This window comes from Lathamus discolor, chromosome Z (assembly GCF_037157495.1).
Source record: "Lathamus discolor isolate bLatDis1 chromosome Z, bLatDis1.hap1, whole genome shotgun sequence".
NCBI classification, from domain to species: Eukaryota; Metazoa; Chordata; class Aves; order Psittaciformes; family Psittacidae; genus Lathamus; species Lathamus discolor.
The window spans coordinates 74,624,671-74,648,427 of NC_088909.1; the positions used below are offsets into that span (position 1 = coordinate 74,624,671).

Sequence of the window (23,757 nt, forward strand, 5' to 3'; positions counted from 1 at the left end):
ACGCGCTGCCAAGGCCGAAGGGTCCGGCCGGCGGCGGAGGACGATGCCCCTCAGAAACACCCCCAGTCCCCTGACCCGCAACAGCTGGGGAAGACCCGTCCCGCCCGGGCGTCGCGCTTCTGCCCGGGAAGGACGAAGAGATGTGCCCGTCGGGCCTGGCCCGCTGCTCTAGGCCTCGCCGGCGGCCGCCGCACTCCCCCACCCCACCCCACCCCAGATCAGGCCCGTGGCGCCGGCGGAAGAGGGGTAGCTCCGCGCCGCCTCCCGCTCGCTGCCGGCGCGGCGCGTTGGCTCCTTCCCGGCCTGCTCCGCGGCGGGCAGCGGCGACATGTGGAGACGGGGGGCGGCCGGCGCCGTTAATGCCGCGCAGCGGGTGACGGCCATAGCGCCCCGGCGGCAGAGCGGAGTCCCCGGTTGCGCCCCGCTGGCGTTCGCAGCCGCTTCCGGCCGCGGGCGGACGGTGAGCCTGAGGTGGCAGGGTAGCGAGATGCGGCCAGTGACGCCAGGAGGGAGGAGGCGAGGTGGCAGCGCTGCCACTGCCCCGGGGTGGCTGGGGCAGCCTCGGCAGCGTCGGCCCAGGCTGCCGTTGCGAGTGGCCCTTGCGGAGGGGGGGAGAGGGGAGGAAGGGCAGGGCGGCCGCGGAATATCCGACGCTGGTCCCGTGCCGGTGCTGCAGGCCCGTGGGGCTAGTCAGGGCGGCCCCGGTGCTCCCCGCTGGCCGGCCGGCGGCGGGGAGCGTCATTGCCTGAAGCGGCGCCGAGGCGGGCTGCCAGACCGAGCAGTGCTCCGGTAGCGGCCGGCCTGGCTGGAGCGTGGCTCGGCCCCCCCCTGCTGTACGCGGGAGCACCGGAGCGCAGAAATGTGGGGCCGGCGGTGTCGGCCTTTTCGGAAACATGCAAATACACCAGTTCTGCGCTGTGGGAACGGGAACAGCGAGAGCTGTCAGAGGGAATCATACAGCTCCTCTGGGCAGCCTGTGCCAGGGCCTCGTCACACTTACGTTAAAGAATTTCCTCATAATACCTAATTTAAATGTACCCTCTTCAGTTTAAAGCCATTCCGCTTTCTCACTGCGTGCCCTTGTAAAAAGTTGCTGTTGAGGTTTCATGCGCGCCCCCTGGAGGCAATGGAGAGCAAGTACAAGGTGTCGCGGGAGCTTTCTCCGGGCTGAGCAAACCCGGGTCTCAGCCTGTCTTCATAGGAGAGGTGCTCCAGCCCCTTCCCGGCCCTTCTCTGGACTCGCTCGGGCGGGTCCACATCCGTTTTGTGTTGTGGGCACAGAGTTGAATGCGGTACTCCAAGTCTCACGAGAGCAAAGGAGAGGGGTGGGATCACTTCCTTCAACCTGCTGCTCGTTTCTATGCAGCCCAGGATATGGTTGGCTTTCTGTGCTTTGAGCACACACCGAAGCCAGCTCATGTTGACTTTCTCATCAGTCAACACCCCCCAAGCCCTTCTCAGGGCTGCTATCAGTCCACCTTCTGCCCACCCTGTAGCTGTGCTTGGGATTGCCCCAACCCAGGTCTAAGACCTTGCACTTGGTCTTGTTGAACTTCATGAAACAGCGTTTTTTTGTTTTTTTTTTTTTACAGAAGAGATTTGGAATGTGAAGTATGATATTAGCTCTTTTCTAAATTAGGAGGATTCAGGGCTTCTGTCTCCTTCACTTGAAAACATTCATGGCTTCTAACAGAGGGGACACAAAGTTGTTGATAATGAATCATGTGAGTAGTGGATATTTGTGAAGATCTTGGCCTGAGCTAGTTGTCTGAAGTTGCTCAGTAATTCTGTAGGAGAGCAATAGGAAAGAAAACAGTTCTCTTTCCTAATTCACTATTCTATGAATAAGATCCTTTTTTTTCTTTTCTTCTTTTTTTCATTAGTTTGTGTCAGAAAACAAGGATATTCTAGATTGTGTCAATCATTCAAAGACTAAAGCTACATAATTCTTTCCTTATTAGCTCTGTGACACAGAGTATGAGTATTTTACTTGGGGAGGATGGAAAAGTGTTCAAGGATTTACCTAATTTATGTGACAAATATGTAATTTATAATTCTTTGTGGTTTAACTTTTAATTCAATTTTACTTACCCTTTCAACAGCAATTACAATATGCTTCAGAGGTGAAGAGCAAGACTGTTTGGTTCATGAATTTAAGAAGTGCGGGAACTCTGAATAACACAGGGTAAATTTTATTTTGAAATATTCATATGATAGTGCTGTCTCTGCATGTTTTTAATAATCTGTAGGTATGGTAAGGGTATCAGCTAATATAATTTTGATGTGATGATGGAAAAGAACAGTTTTAACAAAAAGCATTTTGGGTGAATTTCGGAAGTCACTTAAGAGATAATTGATGTACCTAAACACAGGTGTCTAGCACCATTACACATATGTCAAAATATGTGAAATTTCTACTTGTGTTGAGAGGATGTGACACAGTATCTGTCAGAGTTTTCTCCCATCTGATGCAGCTGTTGGAGGCCCAGTGAAGGATTCTGCAGGTATCTAAGATAGTTCTTAAGTACCTGAACTGCACCTTGAACCAGTATGTGAATCCTGCCTTATTCTGAGGCTTTCCATTCTCCTTGCCCGTAGGTTTTTCTCTGGTGTTCCTCACATAAATGGCATAGAGTACATTTCAGTAACAGACTAGCAAGAAACTTAAAAATATCTGTATTATCAACTGAAAGATACTGAGTCACCATAGTCCATAGTAACTGTTGTATTGCTGTACCCATTAGCAAAAACTGAAATGATTTCATTAAATTCTCTGCTGCTAGACATATCCACCTACATACTGTATTAAAAGTTAACACTGATACAGGTGGAAAAACTTAAGTGATTTAATTACATTTGGCTAATTAAACTAACCTAGACTTTGTTCCCACTAACTTTTTGTACTTATTTAAAGAGGATAACAGAAGCAGTCTCACAAGTGCTGTAAGCCTTACGTAATGGCTACAAAGGTGCTTTAAGACTCTCTGAAGAAGAAGGTAATTGTATGTATTAGTTCATAAGCACACTTTAAATAATGTCTAATTACCAGGCTGTGTTGGTAATTTAAGCTGAGAAGTCAAATGCCGTATGTGGACATGGCATGTGATAATGATGTTTCTAACCTGGTTATAGCTATAGCAAGTTTCTTACAGTCAAGTAACATTCGCTTCTGAGCAGGAGGTTCTTGTCTCTTCATAAAGTTCAAAACTAAGTAATTCTTGCACAAAGTCCTTTTATGAAAATCTCTGGTTTTGAAATCTAACTTTCTCCTCTCTCTCTCCTCTTCGTAAATAGAAGTCAGTATAACTGAGGAAAAAAATACATACTCCTCAGTTAAGAGAGCTCTACTACCAAAATTTCTAAGTTCCACCTACATTTATAAGGTGGATAGTTAGCTACATTACATAAAAAAGAACCCAACTTACTGCTTGTTTTATATGCTCGTTTCATGGACACTGTTTCCTCCAAGGTCATTATATGTTTTTATTATAGGGAAAATACTGTGTTCTACAGATTTCTCCTAATTATGGACTTGTATGTTATTTATAGGTCTTTAGATGAGACCACTTACGAAAAACTGGCTGAAGAGACACTGGACTCCTTAGCAGATTTCTTTGAGGACCTGACAGATAAGCCTTTTACCCCAGAAGATTATGATGTCTCTTTAGGGGTATGTTTTAAGCATTTTATTACCAGTGTAATTACTGTACTTTGAGGAAGAATTTTAAACTAGTCACCTTAGTGCAAACACTTAGAATGCAGTCAGGTTTTACAGCTTTATTGTAAAAATATGCCTGTTTATACTGACTGGAGCAACTGTTCTGGTGAAAAGTAGCACATGCTGCTGTATGATTTGAGGATTTAAAATGTTTAGTATGTAGAGAAAGAGATAATGTAAAATAACAAATGAGCACAAGAGGAGACAGCAACTGGTCTATAAATATTTCTAAGCACGCATAAGCACCTGACATCAGCCATCACTTCTCCCTGGTAAATACTCCCGTAGGACAGGCCTATGTGGCCTAGTACATGTACATGACATGTAGCTGGTACAGCAGTTTCTTTGGTTGCCCTGAATACCAAGAAGTACATTTGTCTTGGCCAGGCAGAGTACATTTATCCTGGCTTTCCGCATGTCAACCTGTGGTATAGAGAAGCAACAAGAGGATGCAATATTTGGATAGTTGCAAAAGTGAGACCAAAGAAAGCTACTGTCATGAGAGACATTGGGCAGCTGCTAGCCTGGTAATTGGAGTCTTTAATAGGTTGCCTAGTCAAATTCTTTTAGAAGAGTGATAGATTAAAAATGTGCTGTCGATTTGTATATAGGAATTTATTAGCTTTATATACAAGCCCTGGAGTGGTTTCTATGTTACAGCCCTCTACATGACTTGGAGGAGAGTGCAGTTTCTCCCTATGCTGCCATCTGCAACACAGGTCTTTCGCTGCCGCATTTTTTTGAGGTCACATAACTTCTGCTCCCTGTTCATGTCTTACCACTAGGAGGTTGCTTTCTAAGAGCCCTGTCATTTAAGGTTTTATGCTCAGGGACCTTGAAGAGATGGTCTGGGTTGCACTGTGAAAAAAAACAACTGAAAAAAACAACCAAAAAAACCAAAACCCACACAAACACAAAAAACCCCAAACAACAAACCACCACCAAAACAAAACCACAAAAACACCCCACAGACAGACCCTTGTAGTTTTCTGACTTGTTCCTTCTTAACTTTGTCATCAAAATGTTCATTCTTTATTTCTTATAGCCAGGATAGAAAATAACAAAATAACACTCTTAGTAGGATTCTGTTGTTGCCCTTAGTAAGTACTGTTTGTTGCTTTAATTAAGGAGTTAATGTTACAGCTAATTGCTTTTCTGGTGAAGAGCAAAACATTGTTTAACCATTACTGTTTGGTGTCTTTTAGCATATTAGCACCTGTTAGCCTGATTTAAAGAGCTTAGGACAAAAATTAGCAAAAAGATTATGATTTACCTCTTTAATATTCTTAGACACTTCATTATGTAAAGATGAGATGTCAGAATTTTACCTCTAGCCGCTGTAGAGTGGATTGTGTTTGACTCTGTGAGGTTCAAAAGGAATTATTTTTACATCCATCTTAATTTTTACCAATTTTCGTTTGTCGCATAAACTGTATGATGACATAATAACATTGCTCTTTCTGAAAGAGGAAAGAGTGAAAGGTTTAAAGAGTCCTAAGTTTCCATTCCAAAGGCTAATGCTGTAGCGCGCCACCAGGTGGCGAACGTGATAAAGTTCTGCCCATGACATGTTATGAACTTGATTTCTTTATACAATTTATATAGTATCATAGGTCATGGCTTAGGTTGGAACGAACCTTTAAAGGTTGTCATGTCCAGGAGAAAAAAAACTTTCTTCGAATATTCTTGTTACCAGGAGCTAACAAACATACATCCAGTAGTACGAAACACATACTACAGTAAAAGTATCTTGCAGTTTAAGGTCTTAAAAGCTGCTGCCTGTGCTACAGGTTAAGTTTGTAGGCAGTAGGTATTCATAAATGAAAGTTTTTTTTCCTCACAGTAAGTGTTTATACATAGCAAATAGCCCTAGCAATGATAGTGGCTGTCCTGACTAAAGCATGAAAAGTGTGATTCCCTTAAATGGAATGCTATAGGGTATGAAGTATTTGAGAAACAGTAGATAAAATACAACTAACCTGTTACCTGAATCATCAAACTGTAATTTTTAATCAGCATACTTTGGATCATCTTAGGTTACCTTTTGTCTAAGTGAGGTTGTTCTTTTAAAGTTAGGACATAAATATTTTTGTCAGACTGTTAACGTATGCTGTTCAAATGCACTTATGAAAATGTCAGAGAAACATGAATCATGTTGTCAGTAAGAAATGCAAGTAAAAAAAGCCCAAATGGTCTAAAGCTGGCATAACTAAAACAAACTAGACCTCATGGACTTCAGAAGTGGAACATTTTCGAGGCATGATTCAGGATATAGGACTTCTTCAGAATTATTGGAGAAAGAATTGTGTTTATTCACTGGGAAACTGTTACAGTTACTCAGGAAAAGTTAGGTAAAATTGCATGGCTCAGGAATCTAGCAGTGATACATAAAGCTGCTTGATTTTGAATCACGCCACTTCTCGATTGTTCAGGAATAGAAAAAGTTGTTATTGAATGATGTTTTAATCTTTGCAGAATGAACTAGCAGTCCTTCCAAGGTGACAGATCAAAAGCTCAAGAATATTATTTCAGCAGTGCCATTGTGAATTGTGCAAATGCAGTAAATCAGACTCTGACCAGAAGGTATAAAATCTAGACCAGACTCAAAGATATGCAGGTTGTCCTAGGTAATACAAGTTTTTGATACCTAATGATCATTCTTTCAAACTATTATTGTTAGGAAAATATTTGGGAAAGTGATACAGAAATGTAAGTTTCTGTTTTATCTACATCAGATACTGTCATTCTTGTCAAGGAACTGGAGACAAATTTTTAACTTCTCTCTTATTTTGTGTTTTGAGAGTGGAGTTCTAACAGTTAAATTAGGTGGAGACATGGGAACATACGTAATCAATAAGCAAACACCAAACCGTCAGATTTGGCTGTCCTCACCCACTAGGTAAGTTACATGTAAGTTAGCTATGTAATGTCTGCAGACTAGGTCGAAATGTAGCGCCCCCTCTTTTATAGCACACCATGGGCTATGTAATATCCTTTTCATAAGTAACCCTTTTGCTCAGTGTAGTCTCAAAATATGATATAATCTAACCATTCGGTAATAATTTGTTGCAGAGGTTTGAGGCACAGTGCAGTATACTGACACATCTAATTAATCCAAGAAATGTGTAATACAGAATTTTCCTATGCTGTTCTGGTCCAAAACCACTGTCTGCAGGAAGATAGCCTGCTCACATTAAAAATAAACAGCATGATTAAAAAAAAAAACACAAAGAAAACAACCCAAGGCTTCTGTTGGAAAGAGTGATGATGATGATGTTATGATCTAAACTTCTCTTTGTATTTAAACAGGGTGGCTCCTTCCCCTTTAAGCTTGTGGGATTTCCTGCTTTGTATGTTTATGTGCTCTACCACTAGTTGTTTTTGTCAAGCACCTGCCCTTTACCAAGCCTTGGCTAGCTGTTCCTTCTGCCTTCTCTAATGCTGTATTTTGGTCCATTCCAGATTTTCTGGTTGGTTTCAGTGGGGAGGACAGGCAGCTAAGTGGGAAAATGTTGTAGCTGTCTCCCCAGAAAAATTTGTGTTCTCTGCCACTGTCTGGACTGAGGGAGTTGGTCAGTGTTGCTGGTGAAGGAACCAGTTAGCTGGAAAGTATGAGCACTCCCAGTAGCTGTGCAGGCATACCTCTTTAATGTTGTTCATACAGAATGTATTGATTGCAAAACTGGGAATAATTTTGCAGTTCTAGAATTCTGTAGCATGGTTTGTGTCTTGGGGGAAAAAAAGCCCACAATGGAATTCAAGATTTTAAGAGAAACAATTTTAATAGACATGAAATTTACCTAAAGAAAAGTCTGGGATACTTCATAAAGTTACCTAAGGAAAAGTCTTGGGACACTTAATAAAAACAGAACTGTAGAAATACCTGAAGATTAATGGATGAAGACTCGTCAAGTAATCAAGAAGATCCAGTTAGGAACTGAATATGATTTTAAAATAATTCAAAGACTTGTGGGACATTTAAACTGCTTGTTGCCTTTTGTTAAATCTACAATTGATGTGTTAAGACCTATGTATATGGCTGTTGCTGCAAAATGAAATTTTTGTTTCACTCAAGAATATAAAGTTTTACTGTTTAAGCTTTGTAAACAAACATGTTTTGTAAACAAACAGTTTCCTTCTCTGGAAGGAAACTAAAGGAAACTGAACTCCCATTCCTATGTTTCCCATTTTTGTCATCAGCAATTCTGGTCCCTCTGCCCTGGTCTCTCAATAGGAGTGGTGTTGTCCTTGTCCCATGATGATGTTCAGAAACAAGGTACTGCTGTTCCCAGGGCTGTGTTTTATTTCTCATCTATAAGGGATTCCTGCTTTGAACAGCTTATACAAATAAATGTTAACAATATCCTGATGACGTTTCTCAAACCCTGGGTACTTATTAACTTTGACTGTCTTCCACTGGAAAGTAGGAAATGCTCTTGGGCCAAAATCTGGCTGGGATCAAATATTTCCAAGCATGACTCTGCTTTAGTGTACTTATGTACTGTATGCTACACATCACACCAGGCTAGTAATTTTTGTACTAACTCCTATCCCAGAATCCTTTTATTAAATAATTTACTTAGCAGGTATGTAACTTGCTAAAGAACAGGTCTAGCAACCTTAACAAACTGTTTTGTTTAGACAGATGTAGGGTGAGTGTCGGAATTTGTCCATTCAGTATATTTTGAAATAGCATAATTTCTGAACCTTGATTCTGTTAAAGATGACTGTAAGATTTTTGTGTCATTGACACAAAGATTTCATGTCTTTCTGAAAACCAAAATTCAGAGAATTCTTTCCAGTTTAGAGCCAACGCTGGTTGAGCTAAGACATTAATGCTCCCGAATATGGAATTTGTGAATAAACATTAAACTTACTTTTTTTTATTGTGAATAAAAATACACAAGGAAAGAGATTAACTCAAAAATTCTCTTGGTGGTATTTTCCATCATCTGCAAAGAAAAATGATTCACCTACAAATGTTTTGTGCTTCCTCAGCTGGTATCATGGTAAACAGTGGTATTTCCTGAAATATGATGCTGCATGTTCGTTTACTTCCTAACATCTAAAAAGCTACTCCAGCACACACTGTATGATCTGGAGTGACATACTTCCTTACTGCCATATACTAGGAACTGAAAGAAGCAAATATGCCTGCTGGTGGTCACTTGTATTGAATGTTATTTGTACAGTAAATATAGCATCTTGGGTTTTTAAGAACATATTCTGAGAGAGATAAATTCTTAAGATTTGAGAGAGAGACATTTTCCTGAATTTTTTTGACCTTCAGTTTGCTATTCTGCATCTATACACTGAAGTGCACTTAAGCTTGCGTTTGCAAAGTTTTACTTAGTCAACAATTTTAAAAGGGGGTTTTAGGGGTGGGTGTAACCTGCCAGCAGTGTGACTGCAGTAATTTCATGTAGCTCCTTTGACTGAAAATACTTCTAAACCTTACACAGTATCTCTTAATAATACCGTAATGTGATATTTTAATTCTTCTCTCTTGCTGTTTAAAAATGTATGCAGACTTCCAATGAGAAATATAATTAGTCTATATTTAACTTTGTAGGCATTTTATAGAAGTCACAAGATTCTTGCTTAAGTTACTAATTTAAATAAAAAATCATGTTTGTACAGCATTTTGAATATTCAGAGGACAGTGGAGGCATTTCATATGCTAGCTATATCACTGATCCTTTCTATGTAACATTTAAAAACAATTCAAATAACTTACGCTTTTCTTTGTCATTAATTAAATAGCCTGTCTTAGCCCACTTTTCATGAATGGCTGCATCCCATTGTGTCATTCCCTAGGTGCAGGACCGTATGGACATTAGGCCGGCGCTGCACAGACAAAGAAATGAAAAATGCTTAGTAAAGTAATTAGAACACATAATCCTGATTCCAAGTAGTTACCACTTAACATACAGGAAGTGAGATTTCACTGGTAGTGACTTTGATTTGTGCTTGCATTTTTGACTCCTCATAGTTTGTTTAGTAGTTGGAAATTTCTTCATTTGACTATTGTGAGTAATTCAGGATATCCAAGTTTCAGATTATGTTTGTCAAAAACCTGCAGATTGTTCTTGTGTATATATAGGATAGTCTCTTTTCCAACAGATCTTGTGCATGGATTGTCTGAATTCCAAGGCATTTTGTCCTGTGAGTTCAAGGATAAGACTGATCATTTGTCTGTTTATCCTAGACAACTTTTTTTTTTTCCTTAGTTTCTTAGCTAATGTTAACAGTAATGAGAGCCTTTCAATCATTCTCTTATTTCCAGTGTGGAGAATTGGGTAGATAGAGAGGTCTGGAATAGAACCCAGGTGTTCAAGTTTCTGTGTTGATACTTAACGTAGGCCTGAAAAGTCAAGCCAACAACTGCATGATAACACAGAGGAAAACAGCATTTTTAAATACAAACCTCCTACATGCCAATATATTTGCTTTCAGCTGGTAAATTCTTTTGTTTCATCTAAGAAGAAAGAGAGAGTGGTGATTTGTGTTCTGCTGTGTTTAGAATATCTGCATGTGGCTGCTGCAAGAACTAATTGATACCATTCATTCACTGTTACACAAATATCCCTTGTAATATTTGTGTGCAAGAAGATTATACAGGTGAGGGAGTAAGGGGGTGAGGGAAGAAAGTGGGGAAATCTGTGCCAAAACCAAGAAGGGAATGAGCTTATGTCAGCGACCAATACATCTTTTCTCCATTCAGGGATGGATATCTGTTGGATGGCTCAGCAGTATCTGTCTTCTGCTCCACTGCCCCAGACTGCCCACCAGCCCTTCTCTGTGCTGTCTGTTCTTTTTCCTGGGGTACATTACAAATGCAGGCTTCCAGCAGCTCTCCATGAATAATCTGTACTTACACAGCATGTGCTTTGTTTTCTAGTGGGCCCAAGCGCTATGACTGGACTGGACGGAATTGGGTGTATTCACATGACAGAGTATCCCTTCATGAACTACTATCAAAAGAACTTTCAACAGCGCTAAAAACTAAGTTGGATTTGTCCTGCTTAATATATTCTGGGAAAGAAGATAGTTGATGATATTTTACCTCATGGAATTTAAAAACTTCAACCACAAGCCAAGCCCTTCCTTGTTTTCTGAGGTACCTGAGCTTAATTCTGTTTTTGTTTTTTTCTTGACATCACTATTTTGTTTTTGTGCAACAAAAATGAAAATACATATTTCTCTAGTGCTTAGTCTTCGGGCTTCTCTGTCACTGCTTCACTCTCTGTTCATGTAGTACAGGTGGAGGAGGTCGCCCTTCCTGTCACTGCATTCCTTACTTTCTTACTGCAGAAGACTTGAATTCTTACTGTCTGTAGTCTTGTTCGATGTACGGACTGACCAACCTGGTGACTTCTGAGCAGCGCACGAATGCTAAACTTCTTTTGGTGAGACATTCACCCAAAAGAAATACCTGTGAATTACATTGATGTAAGTTGTGGTACTGTGAACACATCACATTAAAAGTGAATAACGCATCACAGTCAGATGAGCATGTCGTAAACAAAACGGCTGTTGCAGTAAAAACATTTCATTTTGTGTAATGCATGTAAAAGAGGAGCTTTTCTCTTGGTACTGCTGAATTTTCTCTATTTTCCAAATTCTGCTTTCTTTCACATTATGTTTTGGTTTTTGATGGGGTTTTGGAGTTTCTATTTTTTTAAGCTAAACTTTAAATTACTTCGAGGTCTGTATGGTTGTAAGCATCATATTGAACTGTAAAAGCTGGTATGTCAAGTTTAAGCTGTGCAGCAGTATCTCTGCAAATTTGTTGTGTGAATTTGCAAACTGGATTTCTCTTTCTGTTCCCTTTTGTTCTTCAGATAGTAAAAATACATACTGACTTTTTTTTTTAGTTGGGCAAAATTAAGATTCACAGTAGCAAAAATTTGCACTACTTTTATTCTGCATTTCTTAAATTTGAGCTGAGGTTCACCATCATACAACCAGGCTCCCCTCAGTACCATGCTGATTCAGAAACTTTTGCCTTTTTGCTTCTTATACTTCTTACAATATTTGGACTGATGATGTGTTTTTCAAGCTGCTAAAAAAATAAGGATGAAATAGATTATGTACTTAAAATCTTAAACCAAAAAGCTCTACAAGAAATTACGAACTGCAAAAAGAACACTTCAATGCTTGCACTGGTGGGTCATTACCACTTGTAGGTTTTAATTGCCTGTGAAATGGGCACTCAAGAGTTGTTGACCAATTCTTGAGGAAACAAGTTATACCATACTCTTATAAATTATCTGTATGAAAAGATACTCAGTGCGAAGTGTTTTTCTTCTTGGCTCCTCTGGTGCTTGTGGTTAGTTTTACATGATTCTCTGGCTAGCTAGAATTATTACAGATGTGATTAGTTTTGTCATTGAAAAATAATACCTATATAGCTATTGTTGTCCAGTATTTGCATTTAAAATATAAGCATTGTTACCTGCTATTTCCCACCATTAAAAGAGAGTGTTTCACTGGAAGCAGCTCTTGGTTAATTGTGCATGCCGCTCACCTGTTGTTCAATCAGAATAAAAAAATATGGCAGTTACCTGAAATTTCAACTCGTGTGGGTATAATAATAAAAGGTTTTTTGTTTTGGTTTGGTTTGTTTTTTTAACAAAGGAAAGCTAAAAATAGGCCATCTTTTTACTGCTTTGAACTTAGAACACTGAAAATAATTTACAGCATGTGGAAAATAATAGTATTTAGCTCAATCTGCTAATAGTTCAAATAGCTATTTAAACATATTTGCATAGATGTTAATGACTTGGTACTTTACTCAAGAATACTTTCTCCTTGTTCTTCCTTTGCTTCATCACATACAGCTTGTGTAATTATTTTTCTGTTCTACTTTTCAAAAAATCATTTTCTTAGGTAACTTGCATGCAACATACTAACACTCATGAGAGTCATATTTGGACTTCATTCTACATTCCTTTACCTCATGTGCAAATGTTTATGCCAAGATAAAGTTGCATGTGGAATTCTTAATTCATTATGTAAAGGTGTGATTTCATGCCATGATGATAATGCTGAAGACTGCAGCATTACGTACTGTTTTGAATTCTTTGTGCTTCTTGAAACACGTACTGGAAAGATTCTGTTCAAAATTTGGCCAGTTAGGGTGGATTTTATAAGAGCGCTTCAGCTTTCACATTTGATGTGCCCTGCACTTCATCCATAATGCTACTGCTATTTGTGCAATTTCCTGCCTTTAGGTATCTGAGTAACAAATGGATTTAATCTAACTGGTAAAGATAAATAGTGTCAGCGAGTTCCAATGAGTTTTATCTCGGTGTACATGATGAATCATAGGACATGACTCATTCTTTGCTCTAATACTTGCATCAAACTGTTAAGTTAAGGGCAAGGCCACTGTCAGCCTTCATGCTTCTGCAGAGAGGCTCAGGATGAGCTCTGATCCTAACGTCAAATTGTGTTCTACTAACATAATTTACTTGAATACTCGGATTGTTCTATGGCTACAGACCTGACATCTCATCAATAGTTTCTTGCTTTGCCTCTCCTAGAAGAAATAACTGAATTAAAATCATTTGATACACACTGTGGTCAGTATTGGTAAGAACCAACCAGTTTGTATTGGGGCTGGCACCATTTTTCTCACAAGACAGTTACTCAATTTTTGGTGAAGGAAAACATACTAAGTGCTTTTGAAAGACGGGATTGGCATTTGTAGCTTTATTGGATGCTCAGGCTTGGCAGAGAAAGTGGAATGTGTTGGGTTTTTCTGGGTATATCAAAAGTCTTCACCAATAGCCAGTCACTGTGATGATTGTGGTGTTCTGGCCTACAGTCTGAAAGTCCTAGCATGTCTAACCTTGTTAAAACTCCGTTTCATGTGTGCCAGTGATTTCTTTGGAAGTCTCAGTTGATTCAGGTAGTCAAGCTTACAGCAACCACTCACAGTCTGTATTGCTCACAAAATACAACATTTGTTTGACAGAAATTGTGCCTAAATGTTCGTCTGGTGTTCCTTGGTTCATTTTCCTTTCCACTTAATAATCCTTAAGAAGCATTATCCTTAAGAAATATTACCTCTTCCTTGCAAGACTGTTCCATCATCCTGTCTTGTTCCTTAAAATTCCCAAAGTCTTTTACCAACTTCAATAAATAGGATAAAAGGCCTGTCCTGAAAAGGTGGCAGATAAATAAGGGAAGGGGGATTTGTAGTGAGGTTTGTGTTAAATTACTTTTAGCTCCTGGTTAATGGTTGAACAATGATTGTGCTAACAACCTGGAATGTGTGGGTGTCCTGAGAAGGAAGGTGGAGGCTTGCCAAAATACCTGGAAGAACATTTGAAATAGAAGAGGAAGCATGGGAAGGGCAGAAGCAAAGGCTATCAGGGAGAGATTAATTTTGCCCAAAGGCTGATGTTGGCAGGGCAAGGAAAGACTAGAGGCAAGCAGCAGCATGTCTGGCCCCTCAGGAGATGGGATTTTAAATTTGCTGTACACCATTTATAATTGTAACCAATCAAACATGCTTCAGTCCATTTTGCTATTCACATTACTTTTCTTTAAACTCCTGTTTAAAGCTAAGAAGAAGTCATCCTTGAGTTATGTCCCCCTTTGTCCCAAATTGTCGCTTGTGTAAACTCTGCTGTTGTCAGGCAGAGCGAAGACAAGGTTTATGACCTCCACTTAGGAGAGGCTGTTTTGCTGGGGATAGAATACAGAGAGCTATGGACAATTAAAACTTTTTTAAACAGTTACTAATTACAAACATTTTTTTGGAGTTCAGGTTAAGGAAGGAGACACTTAGAATCATAGAATCGTTAGGGTTGGAAAGGACCTCAAGCTCATCTAGTTCCAACACCCCTGCCTTGGGCAGGGACACCTCACACTAAACCATCCCACCCAAGGCTTCATCCAACCTGGCCTTGAACACTGCCAGGGATGGAGCACTCACAACCTCTTGATAAGGAATACTCACAACCTTCTAGATAAGGAAACAATAGGTGTTTCAAACGAGATGTAATATTGCTGCTGCCTTCTCCAGTTTGCTGAATTGTTTTAAAAATGGTTTGAGCCATGGTAAGTATGCTACGTGATCAGTCTTAGAGTGAGTAATTGTGTAAGCATTGGTAGTTTCGAGGTGTAGGCTCTTCTGCTACTCATTGATGTTCTCTCCTACTAAAAAAATCAGGAATACACTAAATGCCAATAGTATCACTCCACAGCATTTTAGAACCCTTAACCAGGCACGGTAAGGGCACTGTTACAAAAGTAACTTCAGAAAAACATTTAGAGAACTGAGAGATGAAGTTTTTAAACACTCTGTAAGGAAACATGCACCCATCACAGTGTCAGCTGAGTGATCTGACAAACACCTGGAAGTAAGGCTGAATTTCCACTCCTCATGCCTTGGTTCTGCCTGAATGCAATATTCTGTTGTGTGCTGATGATTGAGCCTGTCTGTAGCTGATAGAAAATGACAAGTTACTCAACTAATCCTTTCCGCCCCCTCCTCTGTTTTGCTGTTTGGAACTTTCAGGCTGCAGTTGTCACTTGAATACTACAGTATGCCATGCACAGGCATGTTAATTATTAACTATTGCTACAAGGAGACTTTTTCAATACAACGACTGAACGCAGTTTCGTATTTGCTGTCACTAAAATGGGACCTTTCGGTGCCCAGCCTTCCAAAGTCCAGTGTCTTTGTGAGGAACACTGCCTTCTTTATCTTAATTCCTGTATCAGGCATACTGTACACACCATCACCTGCACCTAACCAGGAAGAAAACAACCTGAATTAGAATGCAGTGGGAATCTAGAGTATTTAGTGTCTGTCGAAAAGTCATCTGCCCGTTCTCACCAGCAACTAACAGCAAGCCACGAAAAACTTGTCAGTAGGTTTTGTGTCACAGGCCTGGTGCTGGGGGATTACACTGATTTCAGAGGGGCTCCTGTGAGGGTTAACCGCCTAAGAGCGCAGATAAGGCATTCCTGGTGGCATTTAGTGCTTTACAAGGCAGAAGAAACACGACTCCAAAGAATCCTGTCAGGGCTGCTTGGCCTCATTTCGGCTGCAGGACATCAGTGATGCCGGGAAGCTGATACCCGTGGAATGCCAGCCTCAAGTGCAGCTCCCTTTTGTAAAGTTGCGGTTTCGGGAACAGTATCGGTACGGCTCGCACGGTGACACTGCGTGTTGTCGCCTGGAAATGGAGCTCCTCCGCCTTCTGCTAATCTTGGGTGTTTCAGCTGTGGGTGACGATGTGAACACCCGGCTCCTCGGAGCTGCCAGAGCGCACCAGTCAAGTGGAGGGAAGTTGGCCGTGGCTCTTCTGCGATAAAAAGCAGGAAAGAACCCGACCCAGCAGCATACGTGCAGAACCACCACTGTGCGGTGGTTATGGAGCTGCCTCAGGGGTCTTCCGGTTAGAGTTCAGCTGGGAAACGATCCCAGGTTCCTAACAAAACCCGACGGAAACAGCACACGCACGCGGCGCTGCGCTCCGGTGCACCCCGCGAGCGGTAGCGGCCGAACAGCTCCGCTCCGGGCCAGCCGCGGGGCGCTTCGGGCGGAGCCGGCGGGCAGAGGTGCGGCCCCCTCCCGGCAGGCAGAACGGGCTGAGAAAGGCCGGGGGGCGAGGCGGCCCCGCCGCGGTGACTCAGCGGCGCTGAGTACCGGGCTGCGACCGGTATTTCCTGTTCTCCCACCCGGCGCCGCCGCCTCTGGGCGAGAGACAGCGTGGGGAGCGAGCGAGCGTGTGTGTGTGTGTGTGTGTGTGTGTGTGTGTGTGTGTGTGTTAGTGAGGGAGCGAGGGCCGGCGGCGCCGGGCGCGGCCCCCCTCAACAGGGGCCAGGCGCAGCCCGCGGACGCGGCCCGGCTCCCGTCCCCCCGCCACGGCACCCCCGGCGCCGCCTGCCCCACCTGGGGGCGAGGCCGGCACCTGCGGCCGGACCCCGCCCCGCCCCGGCCCGGCCGCCCCCGCCCAGCAGGAAATCGCCCGACTCGGCGGGAGCGGCCGCACCGGCTCGGGGCCCGGCTCCGCGCTCACTCGGGCTCGGCGCCGCTGTGGCAGCCGTCGGGGACCTCCGAGGGTAGCGTAGGGCGCGCAGCGCCAGCGCCGGGCCGCTCTCCCGGGACCTGCCGGCCGCCGGCCGCCGCCACACCGGGGCGACCTCCTCGAGCAGGCGAGTACCGCCGCGAGCTGCGCCCCGCTCCGCGCCGCTCCCCTGCCGCCCTCCCGCCGGGCAGGTGCGGCGTTCCGCCGTCCGCCGCCTGGCCCCGCCGCTGCCTCCGCTCCGCGCTCCAGGGGCCGCGCTGCGGGAAGAGCCGCGCGGGGCTCCTCCAGCTCCCTCCTTTGTGTGCTCCGGGCCCGGCTGCCCCCCGCTCGCTTGGTTCCTCGGGCGCACTCCGTCCGCGAGAGCCGGAGCGGGGTCCGCGCTCCCAGCGTTTGCGCCCGCCGGATTGGCCCCGCTCCGAACGCCGGGAGCGCCCCTGGGGCCAGCGAACAAGCGGGTTCGGGCCGGGGATCGGCTGTTGCTAACGGGATTAAGCGGCTCTCGGTGACTTTTCCCGTGGTAAGTACTTCCCGGGAGAGCGCGATACTGCGTGGAGAGCGGGAGCGATGTCACCGGGGGATCAGGGGTGGGTTTACCCCGGTTTTGACCATCGGGAGCGGGGGGGTCGGGTCTGCCTTTCTCGTGCACAGAATGCCTAAAGTCTGTGTGTTGGCACATCCCGAGTGGATTCCAGCCGTGCCTCGGGCTTTGGCTAACTAGGTCAGGGGAAGTTTCAAGTTAACAGGGAACTGTAAAACAAAGGAACGGGCAGTTCCAGGGGCCAAATGCTCGATCGCTCCTTAAAATGCTTTCGCATCGGTCTTGTTTGCCGTGCTGTATCCCAGATACATTAGATTTGAATTGTGGAGTGTTGAGGTTGATCTACCAGTGGCATGTGCTTGCGTTATTAGGCAGCTCTGCCCTTACTTTCCCCCTACTTGAAACCTGTGTCCTCTGCATATTTTTCCAGTGTGAAAAAGTACATACTGTCTGAACATACCTGTGCAAGAGTCGTACAATCAAACAGATTGGTTATCTGAAAACTTCCATACCTCCAACGTTGCTTTCTAATAATAACTCACTTTAAACAGCTGGAATCTCTGAATAATCTGCTCCCTGGCTTTGATTTATAACCTGGTGTTGAACCCAACAGCTAGGATGGTGTTTGAAAGCTCTCAAACCCACAGCTGTGCTCCCACAGAGGCCAGCAAAGGTCTGCGTTGCTTTAACCTTTGGCTGTAGTTATAAGATGGGATGGTTTGAAACAAAATGACTCACCTTTTATTTTGCTCAGCAGAGTTTTATTTTAAAGGTTTAGGACTGTGATTCAGCTGTGGTTCAGAGAAAAGAAAACAAACATGTGCTATGACTGATAAAATAGCTCCTTTTGTTTCTGAAGCATTCATAATCTTAAGGATCCGTCTGTAAACTCTTCCAAGCTCTGACCCTTGTCAGGGTCCATGAGGCCTGCATAGCAAGGATCAGGTACTGGACAGCATGGGAACTTTGCCTGTGTAAGTTGATACTCATTGCTAGATAACCAGGCTGCTTGAAGAGACTTTGAAATGCATTTAGTAAGCATTGTATGCCATTTAGACTTGGTAGGATTTATGCTTAGCGTAACCTAGTGCTTATGAGGACTTTCATCAGGCTTCTGCGGAAGCGTTTTCCATGTATTTGACTCTTCAGTGAGTTTACTGTTATAATTGCTTCAAGGCTGTTATATGCAAACATCTTGTATACCCTGAACATTGCATTCAGGTACTCGTAGTGACTCCTCTTCCCTTTGCAAGAGGAAGTCACTCTGGCTTGGAGAAATTGCTTCTACCTTCAGTTGCATTCTTCATTGCTCTGTATCACAGTGTCAGTAAAGGCTGCTGTTCTCAGAGCCACTACACTGCGGTTTTGTGAGACTAAAGATGAGTGCTGAGAATTACGCAGTGGGGTTAGGATGATCCCAATACTTTGCATGAACTATAATCTCAACAGAGCTCTTCAGAATGAAGCATCAAAATAATTAAGTGTCTGATACTTTTTTTTTGATTGCTTAATCCCCACTTTCATGGTTCAGTGCCTTCTAAGGACAACCAGGAGGTCTTTTCTAGTGATTAAAATAATGTTTAGGCACTGACATGGTTCAGAAATGGGATGTCTGTACCTTTATAGAAGCTGGATGCTTGAAAGCATCAGAAAGTTCCTGGATCATAGTAATGCTCAACTGGGGAATGGCATAATATTTCAGGATTACTTCAAAACTGCATTTAAATTGGAGCAAATCTAGATGGCAGATAGCATTTGTCTGTGTGTTTTAACAGTTACCAACGTTGTCTGTCTCCAGAACTTCCTTGTAGGGTAAAAGAAATCTCTTGTTACAAGACTGTTCTCTCTTAATTGCTGAAGTAACAGTATTTACATTCTCAAGGACGGTGTAACTTTTGTCATGCCTTGGCTGCATCAGTTTCATCCTTCTGTAGTAATTCTGGAACCCATCTAATTCTAATAGGGGAAAGCAAGCATGGTATAACAGCTACTATTTATGGAGGTTAGATGTTTTCAAGTCTGATTTATTTTCAAACAGGTATGAAAATACTCATTGCTGATAAAAAATATATTGAATCTGGCAACTGTTACTTGACATCAGCTACATAATGTCTGTGAATCCTAATCCCAAATTGCAGTAAATTTCTGTGATTTTTGGAACTATAATCTATATGTAAAACAAACATTGATGCCAATTAGCATATAGGGCATAATTATAAGGCCTGTCTTCAGTATGGATCTTGCCATAGTGAAGAATGTTTGCACATGTTGACTTACTTACCTAAAGAGATTGCAGCCCAGCATGGGTATGACTGGTTTTGTGTGGCCGTGCTGTCATATGCACAGCAATGCATGTTATCTGTCACAGTTAAAAGTTTGGTTTCAGTCCCATGACCAAGGAAGTTTACTGAGGTTTAATTTCTACACAGATTTATCTCTCAGATTCTATGACAAAACAGAGCTGCTCGAGGGCAGGGTGCTTTTCTCAGTCACCTGAACCATCCTCTTGCTCAGAAGGAGCAGCGCTGTATTAGATATGTATTTCTGCTGCACTGTAAGCTATGCTTATTTCTTGTCCCAGAGCCTTTAGAGCCTTCTGTTGCTCTTTATTATCCTTTTATCAGTACCAGGGTTATCCTGGTCCTGCCGCAGAATTTTTATTTTCTGAATAGGTAAATCGTGATTTAGAACTTAATGTTATTCTGTGTGCGTGTGTGTGTATTGCCAAACAAAGCATATATTTAACAGTAGAGGGCTGAGGTGGTTTTGGTTTTTTACTTAAATGTATAATCAACACAGGTATTGACTGCTGTATAGGAATTAAACAACTTCATGCAGAAGTAAAGACCACATAGTTTCACAACTTAGACTATTAATGTTTGTGTCGGTTTTTAGTTGCTTTCGTGTTGGTGGGTTTTATTTTCTTTTGACTCAAATTATTGTTTTCTGCAAGTGCCTGTTGCTAGGGAGTGTTGCAGATTTCTGTTCTAAATGAGAACGCAGGCTGTCGCAACTCCTTTCTGTCCAGTGTTATGTGACCCTTTCAGATGTGAATGTATTTAGGATGTTTATTATCCAAGCCTGGTAACAACCCAGTGAGCTGTGGGAGGTTTGGTCTGATATCTTGTATGGCATCTGCACTGGTGTATATTCATCAGCTGCAGGTTTTGTTTTTAGGAAACGTGAGCTACCTAAGTCTTCCTGAATTGAGGTCAGCATTGTCATTGTCCGGCTGAGTGTTGGATCCACATGTAACCATGGATTCTGATCTAGGAAGAAAATCAAACTCAATTAGTGCTGTGTTTTCGTGTGTAATGGGAAAGCGATTTACAAAAATACTGTGTGATACAGTAGTAAGGCCAGTAAGTGTGCAAGCTAAAAAAATGTAAATCCCCTTTTATTCTGGTTAACCCCAATGCCTGCTTTATTTCCGTGCTGTTGTCTTTGCTTCTGTCTTGCACCAGCTTTTTCAAAAAGCAGAACTGCTTTTGAGAAATTTCTTTTTATTTCTCAATGCATATTATGGTATGGAGATTATCTCAGGCGTGGTCTACATACACGTGAAATGTCAGATTTAGGATGTCTTGTTAGGTGTGGGTATGTTTTCATTAGGCTGGGTATGAGTTCAGATATTTTGGGCCATTTCAGATTTTTCGTCAGAATGGCTTGGTAATATCTCTCCCCAAAGTGTTTTGTTGTCATTACTGTTAAATAAAACTAATTCGTTAACATCAGCCTGCATTGTATTGGTAAACTGGGCCTGAACTCAGTAATGTCTGGCTTGGCTTCATATAAACCAAGGTTTTGCATGTTTCTCAGAGCTATTTGTTACTTGCTTTGCTGCCTTGTTGTTTGTTTTCTTTTCTTCCCCCCCCCCCCCCCCTTTTACTTTTCCCTCCTCCTTAAGACACATTAGAGAAAACCCCTAAATCTCCCCTGCATATCACTGTTAACAGCAAGGCTGTCAGTAGTCTGGCTTGCTCTCTCTTTTCTAACATCTGCTTCATCATCTAGCTCTGCTTAATAGCCAGCAGATTTGACTGCTGGTGTCTCTAGCCTCCTTAACACAACTTCGTGTAAGCTGATTCTGAGAATCTCCAGGAACATATGGACTGTTCAGGCAGTGGGCAATCTCTTAAGGAGGGGCTAAAAGCAACTGCAACCTGTGATGCTGTGTGAAAGATGTTTCCACGTCCTTCTCTTTCCATGAAATCACTCCTGTCCCCATGCCCCCAGTCTCATCCTTGATGCTCCTTTGTCTCAAGATTTTTTCAATGGATCAAGCTTGACATACGTATTGATTGATTTTCAATTTTCATTTTTTTTTTTTTAGCTATATGGCCCAAATGAGGCACATATGTTCTGGAAGTTAACAGTTGTCTGTCATCGTTATTCTTGCAACCTGAGAAAAACCATGCAGGAAAAAAATCTTTTCCTTTGCTTTCTTCAAAAGAAAATCCTTTGGTCTGTACATTTTACATCTATTTTTGCTGAGAAATGAGAAAGAACAGGATTTTGTCACGTTCCAAAGATGGAAAGTAATTTGTGGCTATGTTGGGCAATGGTTGTCTCCTCTGTGGGTGGGTCCAAAGTGACTAAAGATGTGATCATGCTTCTGTCATCAGTTTACATGAAGTATGTTCTACATCTCATTAAGGGGAGTATGACTCTGTTTTCATCTGTCAAGGATTAGAGCAAAAGGCAGCTTTTGCTTTGATCTCGTAAATGTTTCTTTAATGCAGAGAAGAGTTTCTGTCATTCTTTCCCCATTCCTGGAAATATGTATTGCTTTCCAAACCGTCCACTGTAATTGAATTTACAGTTTTTACAGGGTGCCTGAAAATAAGGAAACTTCAGAACTGCTTTTGCAAAAGTCATCTGTAGAATTTCAGCTGGTTTGAAATCATTGCTCCAAGACTGAAACATTAGTGGGGTTTTCCTTGCTGTTTCAGCTATGGAAGCACAGAAAAGAGTAGGGAGTTTTGGAACAGAGAAAGAAAAGCTGGCAGTTTTCATGGAGTCCTGTTTTCCTGTAGCCAGTGTACCTTGGTAAGGCCATGACAAGTGCTTGAAGCCTCATGGCATGTTGCCACAATGTGCTGTACCTGTTTGATAGACATGCATGTAACTGGTTTTTCTGTGTTTGGTAAACTGATTAGTAATTAATGTGAGAGATTCATGGGGAAAAAGATTAGTGGAGAATACCAATATAGTGAATAAGCCAAGAATCTTTTTAGCTGAACTGTGGGGTGGTTTCTTACTGTTGTCTTTTGAAATTTGGCTGAGGAACACGAATTCCTGAGGTTGACACAAATATTTTCTTATACCTTAACTCTTAGATGTTTGTTCACTTCTGTGTTCCCAGATAGGAAAATTACACTGTGTTCTTTCCAATAAAACTTGGTTTCCATTCTTCCTGAAAAAATACAAAGCCAGAAGGGGAGTGGATGGTAACTCCCCAACAGGAAGCAATGGAAGACTGCGTGTTTTAGACCTTCTGTTAGTTCTGCAAAAGCCACCCTTCTCTAACAAGTGATGTACTAGCAGCTTTGAGTTTCTGTTTTCAAATAAAGTGAAAGGAAGTTCAGTTGATGGGCCGCCACATAAGAAGGATGTGGAGCTGTTGAAGCAAGTCCTGAAGAGGACTGTGAGGATGATCAGAGGGCAGGGGCACCTGTCCTATGAAGACAGGCTGAGAGAATTGGGTTTCTTCAGCCTGGAGAAGAGAAGGCTCCGGGGAGACCTTAGAGCAGCTTCCAGCGCCTAAAGAGGCCTACAAGAAATCTGGAGAGGGACTTTTTACAAGGGAATGTAGTGACAGGATGAGGGGGAATGGTTTTAAACTGAAAGAGGGGAGACTTAGATTAGATACTGGGGGAAAAAGTCTTCAGTAAGTGGTGAGACACTGGCACAGGTTGCCCAGAGAAGTTCTGGGTAATCCTTAAGGTCCTTCCCAACCCTAAGCTCTATGAATGCTGGTGCAAGGTCTACTGTGTTAGAGCACGTGTCCTATTTTACTGTGAATTTAAAGTATACAAACCTGAATTGCAGACAATAAAGGTACAATCTGATTTTTGTGGGGTACAGATGTGCAGGGTAATCGCATAACTGAAAACAGGTACTACATTTTAGGTTATTTCATTGATTAGCTATTAGGAGGAAATTCTTCACTATGAGGGTAGTGAAACACTGGCACAGGTTGCTCAGAGAAGTTGTGGCTCCTGCATCTCTGGAGGTGTTCAAGGCCAAGTTGGATAGGGCCTTGAGCAATCCGGTGTAGTGTAAGGACAGCTTGGAATTAGATGATCTTTAAGGTCTCTTCCAACCCAAACCATTCTATGATTCTGTGAAGCTGATAAACCGTGAGTCAGTCTTAGTCCCTCTAGATACCAGCAGATTTCATGAACAATTTAATCAAAAGCAGCGCTTGGGAGTAATGCGTGCTTATT

At 42.5% G+C, this 23,757-nt stretch overlaps 2 protein-coding genes across 7 annotated transcripts in view; both read left to right on the forward strand.

Moving 5' to 3' along the window:
* The first annotated feature begins 263 nt into the window (after nucleotides 1–263).
* Nucleotides 264–12,291, forward strand: FXN (frataxin). 3 transcript variants are annotated; one of them, XR_010608950.1, is made up of 6 exons: nucleotides 264–460; nucleotides 2,103–2,185; nucleotides 3,550–3,670; nucleotides 6,520–6,617; nucleotides 10,620–10,838; nucleotides 10,982–12,291. XR_010608950.1 is itself a non-coding variant. In XM_065664009.1 (5 exons), exons 1-5 carry the CDS (start codon nucleotides 329–331, stop codon nucleotides 10,771–10,773), a joined length of 588 nt encoding a protein of 195 aa, XP_065520081.1. In that variant the 5' UTR covers nucleotides 264–328; the 3' UTR covers nucleotides 10,774–12,291. The 3 variants fall into 3 exon arrangements, 2 of the variants coding, with proteins under 2 accessions (XP_065520081.1, XP_065520082.1); XM_065664009.1 differs by having other exon boundaries at nucleotides 10,620–12,291; XM_065664010.1 differs by lacking the exon at nucleotides 264–460 and adding an exon at nucleotides 1,620–1,724 and having other exon boundaries at nucleotides 10,620–12,291.
* A 4,350-nt stretch (nucleotides 12,292–16,641) lies between these two features.
* Nucleotides 16,642–23,757, forward strand: part of TJP2 (tight junction protein 2) — a 66,589-nt gene continuing 59,473 nt past the window's right edge. For 2 of the 4 annotated variants that reach the window (XM_065664005.1, XM_065664004.1), the window contains exon 1: nucleotides 17,200–17,287. The gene's annotated coding sequence lies outside the window, so the exon portion shown is untranslated. Of the gene's footprint in view, nucleotides 16,898–17,014; nucleotides 17,288–23,757 lie in introns of those variants that run through there. The other 2 variants (XM_065664007.1, XM_065664008.1) reach the window with 2 other exon arrangements.